This window comes from Paroedura picta, chromosome 18 (genome assembly GCF_049243985.1).
Source record: "Paroedura picta isolate Pp20150507F chromosome 18, Ppicta_v3.0, whole genome shotgun sequence".
Taxonomy (NCBI): Eukaryota; Metazoa; Chordata; class Lepidosauria; order Squamata; family Gekkonidae; genus Paroedura; species Paroedura picta.
The window spans coordinates 4,620,789-4,636,067 of NC_135386.1; the positions used below are offsets into that span (position 1 = coordinate 4,620,789).

Here is a 15,279-nt window from a genome sequence, read left to right on the forward strand (position 1 = left end):
CGGCTTCTCTTTTCATCCACCCCGCACCAGGCAGAGGCAGAGGTATTGGGCCGGGAGGGGTGGTGGGGAAAGCAACAGACCGGTTTCTGCCCAAGCGCTCAAGGGTGCCCCTGTAAGACTGGACCCTTGATGATCAACCCTCTCCTGCCAGTGTTTTCTGTGCAAAGCTGGGAAGGGAGTCAGCTCCTAGTTCACCGGGATCTTGCTACTTCACTCAACCTCCCCTCCCACGTTTGGGACAGCGAATGACCCGGGTCCAGCTGAAGACACACTCCAAAGGGACTATCGGTGGCCTTCTGCCCAGAGAATCCAGCAGCGCCTTAAGGACCGCAGAATGCATTGTGGAAGAAGCCGAGGTCACTCAGAAAGCTTGTGCTAGGATGCTTTTAAAAAACTGATCACAGGCCAATTCCCCCCGTGACCACTAGAGGGCACTGCTTTTCTAGGCAAAATCTGACTTGGAAGGTGGTCCCCGGTGGAGGGCGCAGGTACTGCCTCCGAGCTTCTGCCACGTTCACAAAGCCCAACACAGCGCAGCAGCCCTGAATGGCCTGGCAGGAAGTCCCACCCGAGTTCCAGCGTCTCTGCCACCCGCCAGCCGCTTCCTGCCATTAAAGACCATTATCCCTGATGGCGACCGAGATCCCCCCCCAAAAACGCATCTCCCACGACAAAGGAAATGGTTCCTATGAAGACTTCAAATGTTAGTTGCCTTGACGACGCAGCTGAGGATGATAACCGAGACCTCGTTTGTGGCTTAATGGCTGGCAGACAAGGGCTAATTAAGTACCGGCCCGACAGCAAAATGAGCAGGTGAGAGGGCTGCTTGTCCGGCTTCCAGCGCCACTGAGATGACCGTGGCCTTGGTAGGCCCCAGCCCTTCAAGCACAAGGATCTCAGCGGTCACTCTGCTCGGCAGCAAGGTCAGCTTCCCGATCCCTGAGCAACGAGGGGGCCTCATCCCATGGGGCAGGGTCCCACCAAGCTAGCCCCTGCCCTTGCGAGGCCTCAGATCTGGAGGGGGGGGGGTGTGTTCCAGCACCCTCCACCGCCTCTTCTGCTCTCAGGACAGGCAAGAACAGAACAGGGAATCCTCCTTGGCCCGGAATCCTCTTTGGCCCCTGCTCAGTGGGGCTTAAAGCCCCTGATGTGGCCAGCCCTCCCCTGAATCCCTGCCCTTCCAGTCTGTCTTATGTGTCCCCCCCTACCATCTTCTGGTTGCCAGCCTGATGTGCAGCCTGCAGCCAGCTTGTTCTGTGCTGCGATCTGCACGTGTTCTCTGTGGCCCTGGCTCCCTTGGACCGCTACCAGGTTGCTCTTGGATGGTGGCAGCTGCCGCTACTGGAGCCCTTACTGGGGCCTTGACAGGCTGAACGCTTCCTGCCTCCGGCCAGCCAGGAGAGAAGCCCAGCTCCGTCAGTCGTGTTGGGGAAGGGCTGCCAGAGCTCCGTAAAGGCGTCAAAGCACCATTCCAAGCCTCCCTCAAAGGCCTGCAGCTGGTGAAGGCCCAGTGAGTTAATTTAGGGAGACAGCGGCGGCGGCAGCAGAAAACACGGGGCTATGTCACAACAACTGTGTCTCCACATCTGCAGAAAGCGCTGCCCTTGGTGGCCACCATCATTATTCCTCCCCTAATTTTGAACCTGGCTCAAGCCGACTGTGGGCTGAAGAGGAGGTTCAACGCTTTAGCCCGGAAGCTGTAAGGGAAAAGTCAAGAAAACAAAAAACCTGGACTCACCAATCCCACGTTTTCACAGTTCTTCTCAAGCTCTTGGTAGAATTTAGCAGGTCACGTCTTCTATGGCTGACGGCAGACGAGTCTGCAAGGAACAAATCCTGTAGTGCAAAGGAGAAGGGATACTTTCCCTTGAGGTAGCGTCGGGAGGGGGCAAAGAAAAAATCTTTGAATTCAGGTTAGGCAGAAAAGTAATCCTACCTGGCAAAAACGTTTCATTCAGGGAAGGCGGAGCAGAGCCCCCAGGAAAGGCAAGCATCACCTGTGACCTATGGACAGAGCATGGAACCAGATTGGGTGAAGCCTACCTGCCCTCCTGGGGTGGGGGAACCGCCCGGGGTGCTTTTCTTTTTATTTGTGCAGCTCAACCTGTCCCTTCCAAAATGGCCAGTGATGGTCCTGGGGGGTGACATGTCCCTTCTGGGGCGTGGCAGGGAGGCCTGGCCAGCTGACATAATTCCAGGGTTACCTCGAAGCCTGCACATTTTCTCAAGAGGTTACTCCACAGTCGAGAGGTTGAAAAGACATAGATAGGTTCCCCATTCCAAGATTGTCCTTGTGGTTAAAATGAGAGGAGCAGAGTCTTGGGGGGGGGGGGGAGAAAAACCACCACTTTGTAGACCAAAGGAGAATTTGATTAGATTAAAAAAAGTGTATTGGATGTCCAATACCAAATAATAAACATGACAGTATTAAAAATTTATAATGTATACAGCAAATACTACAGGGGGGGAGGGAAATGTACAGAAAGGTAGACGTTTCTAGCAGTCCTCCGAGTTACCTTACATCAGAACTGTAAAACAATATACAAAGCTTTGTTGTGTGCTCTCCCCCCCCCCAATTCCAAATTCCTCAGGAGGAAGCTGCCCCCTTAGCAGCTCAGCTATGACACTACAAGAGTTACACAATGCTCCAAATTTAAAATCACAAGATATGTAAAAAACAGTATTAAAATGCAGAAGAAAGTGCAATACATATTTGTACAATGACTTGGATAAACAATTCCTTTTTTTTTAATAACCTTTTTTAAAAAAAAAACAAAACAAAACAAAACAAAAAAACCCCAAAACCAACTTTGAACAGTTGTTTTATTATATTTAAAAAATATCCCCCGCCCCCTTTCCCCAGATTCATGGCAATATTTGACATTCATGGTGTTTCTATGCAAAGAGTAGCAATATATTCACACACAAAAAGAATACCCAGCTGTGGGGAATACTAAATACACATGATGGCGTTTCTTTGGGTGTTGACAAGGAACAGAAATGTATACATCTTAGAAGTGGAGGACGTGTGCCTACAGAATTCAGTGGACACAACGGATACAAAAGATTTATTTGCAGCATTGCATGTACAATGTCCAAGGATTGTGCAGAATGTTTCCCATCAACAAGACGAGAGTTATGGTTATCAAAAAAACAAACCAACCACCAATCGCGCCAGGCTCCAACTGGCCCCGATCCCAGGAAACGGCAGTCCACCATTCGGGCTTTTAACGTACCCTACCGTGCCCGCCTAATTCGGAAGCGATGTCTACTTTTACGGGGAAAGAAGAATGGTGTGACCTTTCCCCTTCCTAACATGTAAAGTCTGCTAAAGCTGCACTGTGCTTATGCAGATCTGATAGAATCCAGGCCGGTCTCTGGATTTTCGCTTTGTTTTGACCTGAATTGTACCGAGGCCCTATTTTCCGGGTATTTTCCGTGTGACGGACATTTCACCAGCTGCCCCAACCCAACAAGTAAGCAGTTAGCTTGCTTGGATGAAGAACACAGGAGAGGGGAAGTGACACGTAATGCTTTAGGAGCGTCTCCCTGGGCACTGGGTTGCGGCTGTCACTGGAAGACAGAATGTTAACCTATACGTTCTAGTTTTCGTTTCTGGGGGGCTTTTAACAGAACTGTAATTTTCTAAAAACAGGTTTTTGGATGGATTCCCTGCAACAGTGCTTATGTACAGGGTACAGCTATTAATGGGCGTGAAAGGGGGCATATTCCTCTCTTCTTAACAATGGCCACTGAGGTTGAGCATTCAGAAACGTGTGTTTTCTCGTAACACGTCCTACGTGAGGGTTAAAGGGAATCCAGGGCCTGCAAACTATATCCAAGGCCGTGTGTTTGAATTCTGGTCTGAAGGACCATAAAATAAAGATTGACCGATAGACTGATATTCAAAGCTATTTTGGTCTCCATCACTAGGACCGACCCTAATAGGAAATGGCGTAGGCAATTTGTCACACAACCCCCTCCCCACCACCACATCATTCCCCCCCGCTCCCCTTCTCTAGCCCTTTTAAGCAATTTAGGGAAAGGGGCTTTGACAACCAGATTCTCATGGATACTATCATTCCAGAAGTCCGTGACAATTATCATACTGAGGTGGCACCCTGGGCAGCAAAGGGGAGGATAACACTTTAGCTGGCCGATCAGGAATCTCCCTTTAGCTTCTCTCTCTCTGTGGCTTGAACTGGACCTGAGTTACAAGCACTGTGTGTGTGTGTGTGTGTGTGTGTGTGTCTTAGTTAACCCTTTGCTGTGGTTTAACACTGCTTCTGAAGACCTCATCTAAGCACCCTAGCACGCGAGATGGATTCAAGTTTACCTGACGGGGAAGCTCTCTATATTATTCCAGGGTTCAGAATGGTGACAAACGGGCTTGAACGGAACAGGCCGACCCTGTCTGTGCTTTGGGATGCGGCAACGGCCACGGAGATAGAGGTCTCTCATGGGATCGACAACTGACTTTCGAACGTTCAAAGATCTGGAACAAAACCCGAGATGCAGCATAAATGTTAAGAGGCACCAGTGTCCAAAACGAAACGCAAAACAAACGAAGGTCGGCTGCTCAAGCATACGGAGGCAGCCAAATTGTAAAAGGCCCCGCCCTGCTCAAGAGGAAAGCTCTCCATGAAAACCGCTTGGGTAACCAGAGATGCTGAATGGCTAACTTGTATACTGTGGGGAAAGACCCCTGCATCCAGTCAACTTTGATCTGTGGCGAGAGGATTTTGGCAAAGTTCACGCGTGTGACAAATGCCAGCTGCTCTACTGTATGTGCTTACAAGGTGACATGCAAACTGAGCAACCCCAAATACAGACAGTGGCAAGCCCAGTGTCATTCCGCCAATGACGGAAATTCCCTTTCGCTCTCTCAGGGATTACCTGGTTCCATTGGCTCACCTGGGTGAACGCCAGCGGAGATCTCCCCTGGGAATCCAGGAGAACTCCTGCCGCGCGGTGGCTTCTCACCCTGCTTCTACCCACACGCAGCCACGTCACCCGAAAAAGAAAAAAAAAGCTAACTTGTCAGGGTCAACGTTGCGATCCAAACGCACGGTTTATCTCACAGTGATGAGAGAGAAATCTAGTCAGGCTTTTAATATTTATAATATAAAAATAAAAATTAAAAAAAAAGAAAGCTTACAAAGAGCAATGCAGCGTCTCCTCAAGGCCTTGGATTAACTGCTGGAAAGTGATGTCATTACACACACGCACACAAAACAAAACAACAAAACCCTGAACAGCCCACACTGGCAATGAGTTCCTGTACACAACAGAACAAGCAATCGGACATCCGTCTAGGCCGGGGTAGTCAAGCTGTGGCCCTCCAGATGTCCATGGACTAAATTTGCTGGCATGGGCTCATGGGAATTGTAGTCCATGGACATCTGGAGGGCCGCAGCTTGACTACCCCTGGTCTAGGCTGTGGGAAACAACACAAATCTCCTTTTTTTTTTCCTTCTTCAGATTACACTTTTTTTTTGTTTTTAATAAAAAAGATACCATAAAATAAAAACACACAAATAAAATTGTACATAAATGTGAATGTCCAAACACGGGGGTGGGGCGGGGTGGGGGGGTGGCAGGGTAAGGTCACAGCCCCGATATGAAACCCAACTCAAATGAATCAAAGTCCACTGCTTGGCTTAGAGGCTGGATCTCAATTGGGCTGGTGGCCGTCCCCCCCACCCCACCCCCACCCCGAGCCCCTCCTCTTGTGGGATCACAGCAGGAAGAAGGCTCCAACTTTCCAACCAGTTTGCTTTGGGGGTGGGGGGGCGGGGGAACAAACGGAAAGGTTGCTTGGTTCAACCGGCAGGCGGCCCGGCTCCCGCGGCCGGCGGGGTGTCCTCCTTGTGCTGTCTCCCTATACAGTCTTTGTACAATTCCTTGTCCTTGTGCTCCAAGGCTAAGTCCCAAGGCCTGCAAAGCAGGGTTCGGAGTCACGTCTTGGGGAAGGTGGTCATGCTGTGGTGATGGCATTAAGGTCCTTCATGAGTCCTTCCAGGTGGGCCATCTCTTTGGTCAGCTCGTCCGGTTCATAATTCTGCAGGAGATTTAACAGGGTTACTGGACAGGATGAGCCGTGCTGTTCCGGGAAAGGGGAGGAGGGGAGAGAGGGGGAGAGGGAGAAGGAAGCTAGGGCTGGCAGTTCTGATACGGGGGCAGTCGAGCCACATTCACAGGTGGACCGTGTTCCTACAGGAATTGGGATGTCCCCATCCCGGTGGGGGGTTTGTTCGATTTCCCCAAAGCACAAGCAATGAAAAGAGACAGAGGCGGGCAGGAGCGGCGCCGGAGTCAGGCATGTGCACAAACCCCCGGCAATGAAGCATCGCAACCATGAATTAGTGAGACAGAAGTGGGACAAGAGGGGAGTTAAAAAATAAATAAACGGGAAGAGGAAAGAGAAAAAAACAACAACAAGGATTAACTGTTTTGTACTCGAGTCGCTTACACGTGAGGAAACTGACCTAGACCCTTGTTGTCGGCTGCTTGCTTAATCTTGCTGAGAACGTGGCTAGAATCGTTCCTCACCCCATCGGGATTACCTGGGGAAAACCCTCCTGACTGAAGATCACGCTGCTGCAGCCATTTGGGTGCGTTAACAAAATGGCGCCTTGCCTTCATAGTTCTGGAAGATGGCCAACTGCACCGGCTTCTCCTTTTTTAAGAAAACCCTTCAACAGCCCGGATAGTCCAGGCAAGCTATTTTCAAGGCAAGAGATGCTCAGAGGTGGTCTCTGGGCAGAGAGCCTGGACTTCCTTGGGGGTCTCCCACCCAAGCACCAGCCAGGGCCGACCCCGCTTAGCTAATGAGATCTGATGAGGTCAAGCTGGCCGTGACCATCTAGGCCGGGGCATTTCTGGAGTAGCTCCCAAAATAACATAAAACAATCCTGTAAAGGACAAAAGACTAATAAGAAAACAATCAACCCCCAAAAGCAACACAGGGGTCACTCCCAAATCCCTTCCGCTTGGGAGGCAGGGGGCAGGCGGGCTGTCACCTACCTAATTAATTCTCTAAAATGCAACTGATTTTATTGATGATTAACTTTCCACTCATTAAGGGCGAGGTTACCTTCCGGGAGCACACACTTACGCTTTCTGAGTCTTCGAGCATCCGGGTGGTTTCCTGCACTTCAGGGGCGCTGGGGACCACGACCGGCATAGGGGGGCGGGTCCTCCCTAGGGTGCCAATGGAGGCCGTCTTCACTGAATGGACTGGATGGCTAGAAGCTAAGGAGAAACACGGCTGTGGTTGGTTTCCAGAAAGCGCCGCTGAGGCAGCATCCCAATTAGTGTCTGCTGGCTTCGTTGCAAGGTCCGGGATCTCAGGCGGCACCGTAAAAGTTCTGAGAGGGTCCCAAATTGTCTGGTGGCTGGCTGGGGATGCTGCATTGAATGCCTCTGCTATGAAACGGTGCCTGCTTAGGTTTTACTGGCCATGCTTGGCAGCTGGACCAAATATACACTATCAAACCAGAATGCCCCCAGTTGTCACTGCCTAACATTTCTTTTCATATACATGGCAAACAACTAGCAAACACACTCAGAAGGGGGGATACCAAACTGAGTGATTCACGCTGAGGAACCAAAGCTGTGGTTTCACCAGGCAATCAAAATCTATCCCCAATTGGGGTGAGGAGGGGAGAATAACATAACCCAAAAGGCTACCTCGGAATTAAAAAAAAAATGATAGCAAAGAGCAGTATTTTAAACCAGGAGACTCCCAATATTTTTGAGCCTACAAACATTTTTGGAATTCTGACCCAAAATGGCTGCTGCGGGAGGCGGAGCCAGCCGCAAAATGGCCGCTGCAGAAGACCTTCTGTGACAGTGAAGATCTTCATGGCACTGAGCCAATTAAATCTCCGGTGCACAAACAGAAGTCCTGCTGGGCCAAAGCTGCTCCTGGCCCTGCTCATTCCCCAAAAACACATGGCTGGTACAGGGGGCACCAGGGCAGCCTCAGGCACCATGCTGGGGGACCCCCTGTTTTAAACCCACAACACTCAAAGTAAAACAAGCAACTGTGCCCTGCTCTGCCCTCCCCCCGCCTGCCGGCCAAGGCGCTTGAAACAGTCTCTTCGTTCTGCAGCATCCGTTCGTTGGCTGGTAACTCACCTTGCTGGGATAACAAAGGTGTGTTTGGCAAGGCAGGGTCGTAGGTTACCCCCGGGGGCGGGACCGCTGGCACAGCAAAGCTCTTGAGAGGGTGGGAGGGGCGCACGTGGGCGGTCGGGAGGCTCTGGCCCGGCTCCTCCTCCTGAGTACTGGGCAGGTAAGCTCCTGCGGCACTTTCTGGCTCTTGGTGGTCAGCACAGCATGTCTGGGACGAGGAGGCCGGCATGGTATCTGTGCTCGGGGTGTTCCGAACCGATTCTGGGTCAGGGAAGAAATGGAGACGTTCCTTTGCTTACTTCCACGGGATGGTCCTGCGAACGCAAGAGTCCCTGCAGATGCCTTATGCCAAACAGCTTTGTGGGAAACAGGCAACTGGGATGTGGACAAAATGGAGAGGGGGCAGAGGAGAGGGGGCAAGGATGATCCGGGGCCTGGGAGCCAAGCCCTGCGAGGAAAGGCTGAGGCACACGGGAGTGTTCGGCCTGCAGAAGAGGAGGCTGAGAGGGGACAGGATGGCTCTCTTGAAGGATCTGGAAGGGCAGGGAACAGTTCCTTGTGGCAGCCGAGGACAGGACTCACAGTAATGGCTTTAAACTAAATGTAGAAGGGTTCCGGATAGATATTAGGGAGGAGAATTTCAGAGCCAGCATAGTTCAGCAGTGGCGTTGGCTGCCTAAGGAGGTGGTGAGTTCCCCCTCACTGGCAGTCTTCAAGCAGCAGCTGGACAGATACTTCTCCTGGATGCTTTAGGATTCTGTATTGAGCAGGGGGTTGGACTAGAGGTCCTCTATGGCCCCCTCCAACTCTAGGATTCTACAATTAAACCCCTAGGCTGCCGGAAGGATCTTCGATTTCACCGTCTGGGCCATATCCTTTTGCGACAGGGCTGCTGACCCTTTTCACCCTGGTCTTGCTCCACACAAATGTGTGCAGAATTTAAACAAAACGTGTTGAGCTAAAGACCTTTCAGATTGCTTTCTCTCTTGTTTATCTTGAACTAGGGAGTCACTTCCTTAACTGGAACAGCTCCCAGGATAGATTCAGCCAGTGCGGCCAGGTGCAGAAACTTTAGAGCCCGTCCAGGTCCCTGTTACAGTTGCTATTTTAAGAGGCGCGTATGAGAGCCTGCTATCAGAGCTTACTTTAGCTCGGTGGCCCAAAGAAAAGTCATTAGCGCTCTAATTAAACCAGATCGTATCCTCGACACAAAGTCACTTTGCAACTTTATCTGTTCACATCCTTAACAGACGGTCAAGGAAGGAAGTGAACCTAAATTGCGATCCGGAGAGACTGGACCGTCATCAATGTCTGGAGGGCTTTAGGACATGGCCCCAAAGTGGCTGAAGCAGCGGAACAGAGGGGCAATTTCAAAAATATACCGGGAAAGGGGAGAGAGGGAATAGAACCAGCACTGTGGTGACCGCTCTTGCCTAAATGTTATTTTAATCTGCATGAGCCATCAGCTCTCCAGTGGCCCACCAGAAGCCCAAGAGGCCCACCTGGCCTGGCCCCACTCACTTTCCAAAAGTACTTGGAGGGCATCAAGAAAGGGGGCAGGGGTGTGTGTGTGTGTGTGCATGGTGCCCATGGGCAGCATGTTGGGGACCCCTGATCTAGGTCCATATCCTTTCTCCGTAGCCATACAAATACCACGTAGCAATGTAAGTGGATCTTACTTCCGTTCTCCCTTATGTGTTTGACACAGAGGGCATGCACAACGATAGCAGCCATTCTCTGCCCTTACGTGGCTCATTTTAGAAGCAATAAGATCTCAGACACAGCAGGCCTTGAAGATGTGCCTATCATTACGTGCCTGGCCACTGGGGGGCCTTGGATGGAACCCCTCTGCTGACGGGGGAGTCTTACTGAACATTCAGAACAATCAGCCATCTTGCAGAGAGGGGTCCAGGATCCTGAAACAAGAAATCTTAACCATCTTGCTGCATATTTTCAGATGATTTCCCCAAAGCGCTGCCCAGTATGGCGAACGGTGCCTCGAGCTTTTTAAGGGCTGAATCCCTGGAGAAGCAACAGTCAACATTTTTCCAAATGTACCTTCAAGAAGCTCAAACTAATCCTTGGCTCTCGAATCAGAAAACGCCTGCTTCTGTAACCAGCCTGCGGCTTAAGCACAACCGATCAGGGCCTGCATAATGCTCCAGCTGTGCTTGATTAAATGCCAGCTGCAGATTAGACAGCAGAGGCAGGCCTCTGAGGATGCCAGAACTACAAAAACACCTCTTTAAAAAGGCACTGTTGTCATCTTTTTTGTTTTTGTAACATGGGAAAAGTCGGTCTGATCCGGACTTTGAAAGGACTGTGGCTCACTCTTAACTCTGTGGGAACCACGGAGGAGATGCCCATTTCCTCCTGGCTGGGTTCAGCCCCAGAGCTGAAATGGCAAATGGACTCAAGTTGACAGAGGTGTCCCACCATAACCTATCTGAGCATGGCTTCAACACGACATGACTTCTGAGCAAACACATCCAACGATGTCTGGGACACGGGGAAACGGAAAAGGGGAATCGCCAAAGCCAGCAGCCCAGTGCTACGCACGTGTGCACAGAAAACAAGCCCTCCCGAGCTTGCCGGAACTTGTTTCCCGGTAAACACCATTCAGCCTCTCTAGGAAGACCATGCAAACGCCCGCCCTCCCCCCAGCAGGAAAGCAGGACGGGAGAGTGCTGTCCCCGGAGGTTCCGGTCCCCGCCTCTCTTTCGCTCCACGGCTTCCTTCCTTCCAAACACCCGTGCTCGGGGCACTCTTCTCACCTGTGGAATTAGCCCTGTCTGAATGGGACACAGGTGGGCCAACTGGCCACGGGGCTGCCTGGTGATGGAGATAGCTGCAGGTTGGAGAAGCGAGGCTGCCGGAGTGGAAATGGTGGTGGGGGTTATCAAGGGAATGGATGGGATGAGCACTAATCACAGCTGCGAATGAACACAAGACAGAAAAATGCTTAACAAAGACAAAACAGCACATGCCCCGCCGTGCACCCCACCCCACCCCTACCCCAGTCATCCACAACGCGAGGCGGGAGCCCAGGAACAATAAGGTCCACTTTGTCAGGGAATCTGCGGGGACACAGAAGCCACGGATGTAAAAATCTCAGCCTTTTTGTCCCCTCTTGTGGCCGTCTATGACCCCCTCAGCGCAAGAGTGGCGTGTTCCCATATACTTTCCTCAAGAACGGGTTCTTCTCTGAAATGAGCCAGTGTGAGGTGAATATCAACTCAGCTGGTATAAACCGCTGCAGGAAAAGAGGACTGAACTCCCTGAAAATGTAATGACCCATGAAGAGCAAGCTCCATGCAAGCACATGTCCGATCCGATTCTGACTACATCAAATAGTTGCTGCTCATGAGTTCAGGACTCTGCAGCTTGGTAGGTTGCAATGGCATCCATAAATGTCGGCAAGGACAGGAGCAAAAAGGCAAAGGCAAATTTTTGCAGTTCCGCAGGGTTCTTAAAGCGGGGCTCTAAGGAGGATGCATTGGTAAAAATGTTAAAACATTTTCTGTTAAATGATACATTCTTTTTAAACAGATGATCATTTGGATGGTCAAGGTGCCCTGTTCTCCGTGTGAGGGGCTTATTTTTCCCATCCCCTGCACTCCAGGGAAATGTAGCTATCCTACATTCAATTTCCTGGAAACAGACACTTTCCACCCCTCCGTTAACGTCTGCTGCTGCTCGTGGGGCCGGAGGCAAGATGCCACAAACACATCAGAGATCTGGCTTGTGCTTGCTGCAGATTCAGCCATAAGGAAAAGAAAATAACCAGGGAAATGTTTTATGTCAGAAATGGCTGTTGGGAGCCGTGCTGGCCCTAAGCAAAATCTAAGACCGGACGCTATGTAATATCTTTGGTCAGGGCCAAGTAGAAACAACACAAAACTGTGGGCCAGTTTTCAAGGTCTTTCAACAGACTAGACGTGAACTAGAAGAACCAACTCTTCTTCTTCTAAAGGGGAGGGGGATCTTAGGGCCTGGTCTTGGAAGCAGCACATGACCTTTGCTCATCCTGATCCTTCACCTTCTGCACCAACTAAAACTGACCTCCAGGGCTGTACATACAACTCCCACACGGCTCCTTTGCTCCCTGCTCTGCTATGGCTGGTGCTAGAGCACCATTTAAAAGACTGCTGGTTCTCGTGTCGTCAGCAGGTCGCTTCCAGTTTTGGCCTCCTCTTCCTAAGGAAGTCCTGCTTGCAGCTGGACATCAGCAGTTCTTTACATCTGCATCCCTGCTCAGCATTTCACACAAGACAGGGTCCTGGGATCGTGGCCTGAGCACCTTCCCTTCCCTTCCCTCCCCCAACTCCTCCTCCAGCCCCCATTCCCGTATCAAATACGGTTCTGGAGTCCCACCAGGGTGGGAGGAAGGCAAACACCTCCCCCTCCTGCTGCTTCTCCCTCGCAAGTGGCCTCTTCCTGAAACTAATTCGTGGGGGTGAACAGATGGCTTTCTGAAAATGCCACGCGGTCCCAGCTGTGACAGCGGCCGGGAATTAGAAGGGCAACCACTGTACGGAGACGCTGTTGCCTGCCACTTCAGCTGAATCCTCTTCCCGGAACAACGGCGCAGGATGCTTTCTTCTGGAACTTTCACTCCAATGCTTATAGCAGCAGCCCCTTCCGCTTCCTAGCTTTACAATATATTCAGCCAGAACACCTTTCTCGATAGCACCTCCCCCCCCCCCGCCCCGTTACAGGGGTTGAACTGAGAAGTCAAGGCTCAGCTCAGCGGCTAATAACTCCGGCTCACTTACGTTGAGGAGGCTGGGAATCAAACGGCATCATCATTTTGGGTCTCATCCCCCTTCGTCCAGCGAGCGTGGACATGCTGTCTTCTGACTCGTGCCCTGAAGGAAGGACAAAAGAAGTTGCACGGCAGACATCCAGCTCCTTTATGGCACCACACCCATCACGGCACAACATCTATTTTTTAATTTAAAATCTCTTTATGGTGGCTACAAGGCGGGCATGTACATGACATTCCCAGGCAAGCTGCACGACCCTTTGTGCAGCTTCCCTCCTCAGACTCAAGTCCTTCAGAAAGGCATTAGAAAGCATTTTCTCTTAAAATAAGGACCTCTTTAAATGCATTTCTCCCTTTGGGTTTGTAGAGGTTCGAGTCGGTTTCTCAGCTTGAGGTTTCTGCCACAAAAGGCCGGCGCTGCAATAAGGAATAAAGTCTGGAGGAACAACAGGCAGCCAGACTCAGATGGTTTGCGAGAGGATTTCAAAGGGGGCAGCTCTTCAGCGACACAGCTGGACTATTCCTCCCTAGCCAGATCTCAAAAAGAAGCCTCCTCTTTGGACTCTGCAGCGTCTGCTTTGTGCAGTTTCTCAAAACTCCAGTGGAAAGGCTAAGGCAAAACAAAATGAAGTGGGATCCAGACAAGACAAAATGCTACTTGGGAAGACTGATACTCTAGAGGGACTGGATCCTCTTGTCCCAGATAGAGTAACGCTGGCTTTTTCAGAGCAGGTCAAGAGCTTGGAGGTACTCCTGACCCCAGCCGTGCTGTTTGAAAAGCAGGGTGCCAAGTGGAGCTCCAGCTAACTTCCTCATTATCTAGACCTGGCCCTGCTGATTCGTACTTCTATAACCTCACAGATGACTTAGTCAAACGTGCTGTACCTGTGGCTGCCCTTGAGGACAACTCAGAAGCTACAGCTGGCCCAGATGCTGCCAGATGGGCCTAGCCACCCGGAACACACGCTGCCCTTTTTGAAACAGCCACATTGACTGCCAGTGTGTTTCTGAACTCAATTCAAGGTACTGGTTAAGACCTTTAAAGCCCTTTACAACCTGGGACCCACAAATTTCAAGGACTCTCTCTTTCCACATGTTCTTGTGCGTCAACTACGGCCATCATGCAGCCATCTGTTGGCTATCCCACGAGAACCTTAGTAAAACGTATTTATGTACAATCTATGTATGTATTATAAATACCTCTGACTGTATAATTCCATGCAGAGCATTTAGCTTGACGGGACCAAAACTCACCTCTGTAAGAATTCCGTCTCTGATGGATACTGCTGTCCATGGAGTTGTCAACTGGGGTGATGTCCTGGGAATTTCGAGGGATCGGGGTGTCCGTCATGATTGGGTTGGGATCCGGAGATTTATCTATGGGCTTCAGCTCCAGCCTCTCGTGATGGATCCAAAGGTCGGGGGGTTTGACGTCCTTGGAATTCCCTTTGTATTTGTGAGACCCATTCACGGATTTGCAGGCGGCTCGCTTCCTTTGAAAGCAACGAGCCGACCATCAAAAGAAAAATACTCATGTATCCGTAGGCTGGCAGAACGCTACGGTCGGTGCGATTCTCTTTCGAATTTAACTAACATATGGAATATTCGCAAATTAAAGATGTTATAAAAGCAAAAGGTTCAATGCAATGAATGAAGAAGATGCTTAAATAAAGGAAATGGGATGGTGGACTAGGCTATTGTGTAAAGTATATATTACCTGTCCAAAGTATTAATCTTACTCCTGCGGCATTGCTCTCTACCTATGGAATCCCATTCAGTTTCAGTAACCGTTAACTGGCATGAATAATCCCATTCATTAGCTCTGTTAACATATCTGCAGCTTTGTAAACACATTCAGACAAAATGCTAAAGTTATGGCGCATGGGATGTGACATGACGAAGGAGAAACTAAACTCAGTGGCGCCTGCATTGCTCAAAGGTACAGGTAAAGGTATCCCCTGTGCAAGCACCGGGTCATGTCTGACCCTTGGGGTGACGCCCTCTAGCGTTTTCTTGGCAGACTCAATACGGGGTGGTTTGCCAGTGCCTTCCCCAGTCATGACCGTTTACCTTACCAGCCCTAAAAGGTCATCAGGACAAAAAATATACTACAATCAAAGGCATGCAGCCAATTCCCCTCCCCACCCACCCCGACCGCTAGAGAGCTGCTGAAGTCCCTTACTTCTTCTGGTGAGAAGTAGTCCGCCGGGTACAGAAGACAGCCACCACCACGACCACCACAATGGTGATGACTCCCACAGAAACAATTATGACCAGCAGCATGTTGTATTCCAGAGGGGAAGGGCTTCCGTGAGGGCTGTTACTGCCTAAAGAGGAAAACAAATCTCATTCATCATAGATGCCAAAGTCATGGG

General features: G+C 50.6%; 1 protein-coding gene across 10 annotated transcripts in view; it reads right to left on the reverse strand.

Annotated features, from left to right (window-relative positions):
- Positions 1–2,419: 2,419 nt before the first annotated feature.
- The window catches only part of NEO1 (neogenin 1), a 95,408-nt gene continuing 82,548 nt past the window's right edge, over positions 2,420–15,279 (reverse strand). For 8 of the 10 annotated variants that reach the window (XM_077317477.1, XM_077317474.1, XM_077317482.1 and 5 more), the window contains 7 exons: positions 15,087–15,231; positions 14,159–14,397; positions 12,915–13,007; positions 10,914–11,072; positions 8,143–8,400; positions 7,118–7,254; positions 2,420–6,061 (listed from right to left, as the gene is read on the reverse strand). In XM_077317477.1, coding sequence (XP_077173592.1) covers positions 5,978–6,061; positions 7,118–7,254; positions 8,143–8,400; positions 10,914–11,072; positions 12,915–13,007; positions 14,159–14,397; positions 15,087–15,231 — 1,115 coding nt within the window. In that variant the 3' untranslated portion in view covers positions 2,420–5,977. The remainder of the gene's footprint in view (positions 6,062–7,117; positions 7,255–8,142; positions 8,401–10,913; positions 11,073–12,914; positions 13,008–14,158; positions 14,398–15,086; positions 15,232–15,279) is intronic. The other 2 variants (XM_077317484.1, XM_077317483.1) reach the window with 1 other exon arrangement.